Here is a 6,946-nt window from a genome sequence, read left to right on the forward strand (position 1 = left end):
ATAATCAATACATTGATGATATACATATAAGAATATCAACATTGGTAATTTCCAAATTTCCAAAACTCGAAAATTTGAAGTATGGATCGAAAAAATAAATGTTCTGAAATGTATTCATGAGGCATCGAACGAGAAGTTTTCAATGTACGAAGTTGTATATTATATTGATATTCGGTGTTTTTGGTGGACACTGATGGTAAGAACTTGTGAAAGATAAAGCGTCACGTCGTTTGGTAAACGTATCGGAGACAAAAACCGATAAAAAAGGGCGTTGCCAAAATTGTTGAACACGACGTAATCATCAGTTTGAAGCTGATAAGAGAATTCATATCTTAACACTCATGGGTTTGACCACAGAAAAAAAAAACCTTTTCTGTCCTATAGGCTATAGATAAGTCGGCCGTACTATACAGCCAGTTGAAAAAAATAAATTTCACAAAATCCCTTGTTCATTGCTAAATAACTGGGTTTGTGCAATCTTGAAAAATAAACATTATCTGCGTTGAACATCAGCCAATCTTCTGGCAGAAGCTGGTGCTAAAGAGTTATCCAATACGAGATTTCATTTTGACTGGGCAGATGTCACATTTGGCAAATGAATTGCGCTACCGAGCTATGATTGATGATGCATTTGATGCCAGTAAAGTATAATAACTCTTCAGTGGAAATAATTTTAAACGCTTTGATTTGATCTGGGGGAAATCCCAGCAGTGGATAAAATTTGTAGACTTTACTACGATGAAATTATTCACGTCAATAGAAGATCATGTGAAGCAAGAAGAAGCTATTAGGGTAGTCAGCTTTGACCCACCAATTATTTTGTAGTTCTACTACTTACTAAAAGAATAAAAAGAAGATTTTAATACAATTTATATTCGATATGAAGGAGCAACATGCCATTCAACGAGTAAAACAATTACTGTAAATATGTGTTGAAGTGTGCAAATAGACCAAAAATTCGAATGGCAATAAGTCGATTGTTCACATGAAGGTCAGAATAAATGTTATATTCATGATATCATAGCCTATATACCTCTACAAAAAATTGCTTCAAAATGGGTGTTTGTGAAGCTAGCCGAAGCAGCTTCAAATAACAATGAAAACTTATGTGTTTACTCTATTTGAAGCTAAATCACTGAGAAGTATCATTTTTATGGAACACTTGTCTATATTAGCATTGACATATGCACTTTTTCATATCGCATATAGTAAATCAATTTTGCTCAGTTTCAACCCTGATTATAAGGAATTTGAAAAAAATTTGATTTATTTTCAATAACTATCTCCTTTCAAATTCAAAATTATCAAATGTTTGAACATATCTTTTTAGTTGTTTTCTCTGTAGCCTTTATAAAGTCAAAATATATAGACGAACCGTTGGCTTAGTCCAAATAGTTCGCCTGATGTAGATGGTTCTAACCCTATAATTTAAACTTCAACAACTAAAAAAAGTGAAACCACAGAATCCATCTACAGTTCAATTGCCATAAAAATATATTAAAGAACATTTCATATAATACAATATCTAAGAATAAATTTTACAATATTCTTAATCCTAAGATTACAATGGGTAAAACTTCTCAAGATACCGTAACTTTTATGTTCTTGCCCAAAGGTTTCAAAGGCGGCTTTTTTCCTCCCGGCCATCCCCACCTCTTGACAAGAGATCGAGAATATTCCACGCAGTACAACCGAGATTCCACATATTTCCTTTTATCAATCGGTTCTGGATAATAAGTCGCCTTACCCTTACAATACGCATCTTCCAAAATCCTAGTTGCGATTTGAATCGAACATTCTTTGATATCCTTCAGAGGTGGGAATAATGCACCACTGTTCAGCAGCTCCTCCTGGGATACATTATCGGCTATAGTGGCAGCCGCCAACAGGAAATAATCTTCAGGTATATGGTGAATCTGTCCCAAAACCACCCCCAAAGCTACTCCTGGAAAGATATAGGAGTTATTACCTTGTCCAGTCTTGAACGTTTTTCCTTCGTACTTTACCTCTGGAAAAGGTGAACCTGAGGAAAAAATGACACGTCCTGAAGTGTGATCGTAAGCATCTTGAGCAGTGCATTCAGCATTTGAGGTTGGGTTACTCAATGCGAAAACTATGGGACGTTCGTTGTAAGACGACATAGCCTTCAAGACGTCTGGAGTAAAAGCACCACCTTTGGTTGACACACCGATAAGAATTGTGGGTTTCAATTCGTGGACCAGCTTAAGGAGCTCTTTCTCAGGTTTCTGTTCCTTTGCGTATAACTTCTGATTACCTTGTAGATTTTTGCGATCCGCAGTCACCAATCCATCGATATCCATCAAGTATATATTACTTCTAGCTTTCTCCACACCTATGCCCTCTCTGACCATAGCCTCCACGCATAGATCGGCCACTCCTAAAGCTGCTGTACCAGCACCGTAGAATAGTAATTTGTGGTCTTTGAAGGTTTTATCGATGATCCTGTTAGCAGCTATGAGGCCTGCCAAGGAAACTGCAGCAGTACCTTGTATATCGTCGTTGAAGGTGCAATACTTATTCCTGTATTTCTCCAAGAGTCTAGCCGCGTTGAGGTTACCGAAGTCTTCAAATTGTATCAGGGTATCTTGACCATATCTCTTGACGACTGCCGCCATGAATTCCTCAATGAATTCATCGTATACTTGTCCTCTCACTCTCCTTTGTCTGAGTCCGATGTACGCTGGATCTTCCAAAAGTTCCGAGTTCTCTGTACCTACGTCTAAACATACTGGAAGACAGTGATATGGTTTGAGACCGGCGAGAGCCGTATACAAGGATAATTTGCCTATCGGAATGCCCATTCCATAGGCTCCTAAGTCACCTAGACCTAAAATCCTTTCACCATCCGTCACAACAATAGCGTGAATGTTCGGTTCAGGCCAATTTTGAAGGATTTCGTAGATGTGGCCCTTATCATTGATAGTGATGAAAAGACCATGTGGTCGTCTGTAGATCAAACCGAATCTTTGACAAGCAAGCCCAACAGTAGGGGTGTACACTATGGGCAGGAGTTCTTCAATATTTTCAGTGATCAAACTGAAAAACAATTTTTCATTTCGGTCCTTGAGTTCTGTCAAATAGAGATATTTGTTTAAGGGTTCCTTGTAGTTGTCGATGGTGGCTTTGCATAGAGCTACTTGCTCCTCTTGGGTTCTCAAACAGGGGGGTTGTAGACCATGGATGCCTAGTGCTTGTCGTTCTTCTATGGTGAACGCAAGTCCTTTGTTCAAACGTGGATTTCTCAAATGATCTATGCCTGTTACCTGTGATAGACTGATAACATCTCCGACTTGATCACAATTTATTTGTCTAACGATTCGCAAACTGTTTGGGTGCTTGAGGATTTTGGTGAAGTTGAGGAATGATGATGTTGATCGAGAAATTATGACGAACATTCCTCTAGTGACAAAATGAGTATTATGACATTCGGACATGACAGTTCTTCATCGTGAATATTCTCTGGGAGTGATTAATCGATACTGATAGCTTCATATTTTTCTCTGTGATAAGTAGGGAAATCAAAACAATTATCAGTGGCGTAACATTCAGTGATTGAAATCTCACTGATATAATATACTAATAACATAATTTGTTCCGAAATTGGTATGATAGACGATCTGGTTTTCTAGCGTTTAGTTTTATAGTTAAATATGATTCAATTATTGATTTAGATGAAAGTATATAATGAGTGGAATGAGGATCATCATCAAATATGTCTTCCGATAAATTGCTCTCCATGCTTACTTTCAATTTTGAAGTTTTTTTCACAGATATATTCAAATTATGACCAACAGATTGAAAACTATAATGCAAAAATATGAAGAAGAATGGTAATATCTTACTCTTATAAAGAATACTGTTCAGGTGAAACCGGACCCATTTTTTGTTCAGTTTTGATATATACCTATCTGAAAATAATGAATCAAAATGTATGAATTCTAATAATACCTCAATATAGGCTAATTAAGGGATCTTGAAGTTATTTGATGATGTATATAAACTAGTGAAGATTCATCCCATCTGTTTCAATATTATGATGATGAAAACATGTTGTAGAAATGTCTATTGAATGCTGAAAAAGTAAACCATAATTTAAAAATCATTCGATATCCCCATGATTATGAAAAAACTCCAACAGTAGATCCACAATTCTGCATGTTCCAAGCATTGACTTTTGGAAAAGCTGGAAATCATTACTCCATTCATACTTTCAAACCTGAAAATTATGTAAAATTAGAAACGTTATTCACTGAAAGAAGTAAACAAACTACTTATACAGGTGTTGCAAACATATGCAGAACTCGTTTTTTGCCCGCAACTCTAATATTCCTTTCAATCTCAAGATCAGTAGGAACTCTGAAGTAAAAATTGTTTAAAAACTTAACGGATGCCAATGTATATAAAAAAAAAACAATAATCACTTGTGATACGATATTTCACTCAATTCCCAGGTTGGAAATTTGGTTTCTTATTTTATTTTATTTGTACAAAACTAAAGTTTCTTGATATTGAGAAACCTCCAGATCTTGTTTGATTTCATGATTTTCCATTCAGGATCAGAGACACATGATGCATCTTTTAGATTTGTCGTCTAACTTATTGCGGGTTTTTGTAACTGTAAGAGCAGCTCTGGAAAATTGTCTTTCAACAGGAGCTGAAGAGGCTGGCGATGATAAAAAATCCTTGGCCATTTTTGCCAAGTTTGGAAAGATATTTCTGAAACTACTAAAATCTACCAATAGAGTTCATAGAAATGTGAGAAAACTACCAATTAAGTCTACCTGGCGAATGCTTCAGTCTCTCGGCGCTCGAGAAATCACCTCATTCAGTCTAAGCGCGCACGAGATTGCAGATATATTTGCGACGGGTGCATATCAAGCTCAAGTGATATCAAGTAGCTTGATAACAGTTCAAGCAATAAATATCTAAAATCGGTCAAGTCAAGCTCAAGTATATAATTTTTCACGAGCTTGATTTTCAAGTCAAGTAGTGGGTTAAAATGTCAAGCTACTTAGCTTGATGAATCCCTAATTATTCCACGTAAATAATACACGGGGAATCGGTACTCCATAACCGAAATTTTAGAGTTCTAGGATTCCATAGTACCGAAGTGAAGAACGTTCAATTGAAGCTATGTTTTGCACAAAAAAAAACAAGTGAATCAATCATTTACTCGAAAACTGTTAGAGATATAGGGACAAGGAAGTTAATACATAAATAGACAAACCGATAAAAGTAATAATATCCAGGGTGTTCTTTGTGAAATATCGAAGTAATTTCTATAAAAGAGGTAACACCGTTACGCTGTAACACTGCAGCGCTGAAAATATTTTAGTTCGATAGAGCAGTGGTTCCTACCCAAAAAACCTAATTTTTTGTCCAGTCCAGGGTACCATCGACCGTGGCCCACCCTTTATAGTAAAATGGTACATTTGAAAATATGTCACAATCCGAAAACTCCGTCTAAGCATGTTGGAGACATGTAAAAATTTGGCATACATACTTTTACTCCTTCTACCTATCTTTATTACTCTACGGTTGTGACCTAGCAAAATTCCTCAATGCCGTTCCTGTCCAATGCCTGCCAAGCGACCTCCATTCCCTATAGCGTACGCCCAAGAACGCCTGGACTCTTAATTACAAATTTTTTTTCTGAAATGCGTATGTGCAACCATTTTTATCTGGAGTGAATTTCATCTATACACAATGGCTATCTTTCGACTGCTGAGAAACTTTTTCGATTACCACCTTCGACGGACACTAATGAGTGTGTATTTTGACGAGTCATCATTGGCCCCATACACATGATTATTTAGTGTGAAATTAGTTTTTTCTTTTGTCGAGTCTTACCTGGAGATTGCGTAAGAAAAACGATTTTTTTTCGCGTTGCCGTTGTAACTGGAGCGGAATATATGGTGCATGCTTTGTGGCATTTGAAGTTTCGGTGGGTGACTTGCAAATTTAGAAATTCCTCATGCAATATCGACAGAAAGCAGAATTATGTATGTGACGTTCTAGTTTTAAGTTTAAGGCTCTCTTTCTATGAAGAACTCTTCATTTATTTATTTATTGAACATAGGAATACAAACAGGCATTTCAACCCAACACAGTTCTCACATATTAAAATTAAAAAAGTATAATACAACCACAAAATCTAAATTTATAAATACTTACAATGATTTAAGCAAAGTAAAAACAAATACCGGAGAAATGACAATAAACTTTTGCAAGATGAAAATATTAAAAAATTTGACTATTTAGGACTCAAATGGGGAATCTCAGCCTTAAATACCTTTTGAATTGATCAAGAGACATGCTGGGTTTTCGTCCACACTACGGTCTAAAGTAGCAATATACTCAGTTGTTTTGAATTAATAACAAAATACAGACACTCTGTATTTCTACAAATTTTATTTTAATTTGTATTGTTAAAAATATTGAATTTCCAACCAACTTATAAGCTCTTTTATTGAATGACCTTATCAGCAACTCTCATTTCGAAAAAATTATTCCCAGTATCACCCAAAAAAACTGATGACTGATGATGTAATTCAATTTCCCTGAAGTTTAAAAGTAGCTTCATTCCCAATTCATGAAAAATCATGTCTCAAGGGAGAATATGAGAAATATTCAACGCGGCTTTCAACCTAAAGCGAATGAATAATAAACTGCTAAGTGGTCCGCTTATTAAGAGGGAATTTTCTTCAGTTTTCCCGAGTCCCACTGCTATCATTGTGGATATGAAAATTTAATAATTTTTTCAAGAATTCTTAGATTCTTATCTGGCTGATTTTATTCGTGCTTTGACTTCAAATGAAGTTTGGGAATATTTGGGAAATAATTTTTTCACCGCAATTGAGCTCGTCAGTGGGAAAAATCCGACCATGATTTCCGTGAATATGGCTGCTAGTAATTTTGTTAGAGG

At 35.8% G+C, this 6,946-nt stretch overlaps 1 protein-coding gene across 1 annotated transcript; it reads right to left on the reverse strand.

Moving 5' to 3' along the window:
- Positions 1-1,471: 1,471 nt before the first annotated feature.
- On the reverse strand, positions 1,472-3,469 carry LOC123674818 (NADP-dependent malic enzyme-like). The gene has a single exon (XM_045609908.1). The coding sequence runs from the start codon at positions 3,453-3,455 to the stop codon at positions 1,581-1,583; it is 1,875 nt and encodes a 624-aa protein (XP_045465864.1). The 5' UTR covers positions 3,456-3,469; the 3' UTR covers positions 1,472-1,580.
- Positions 3,470-6,946: the final 3,477 nt, after the last annotated feature.

Source organism: Harmonia axyridis, chromosome 3, assembly GCF_914767665.1.
Source record: "Harmonia axyridis chromosome 3, icHarAxyr1.1, whole genome shotgun sequence".
Lineage (NCBI taxonomy): Eukaryota > Metazoa > Arthropoda > Insecta > Coleoptera > Coccinellidae > Harmonia > Harmonia axyridis.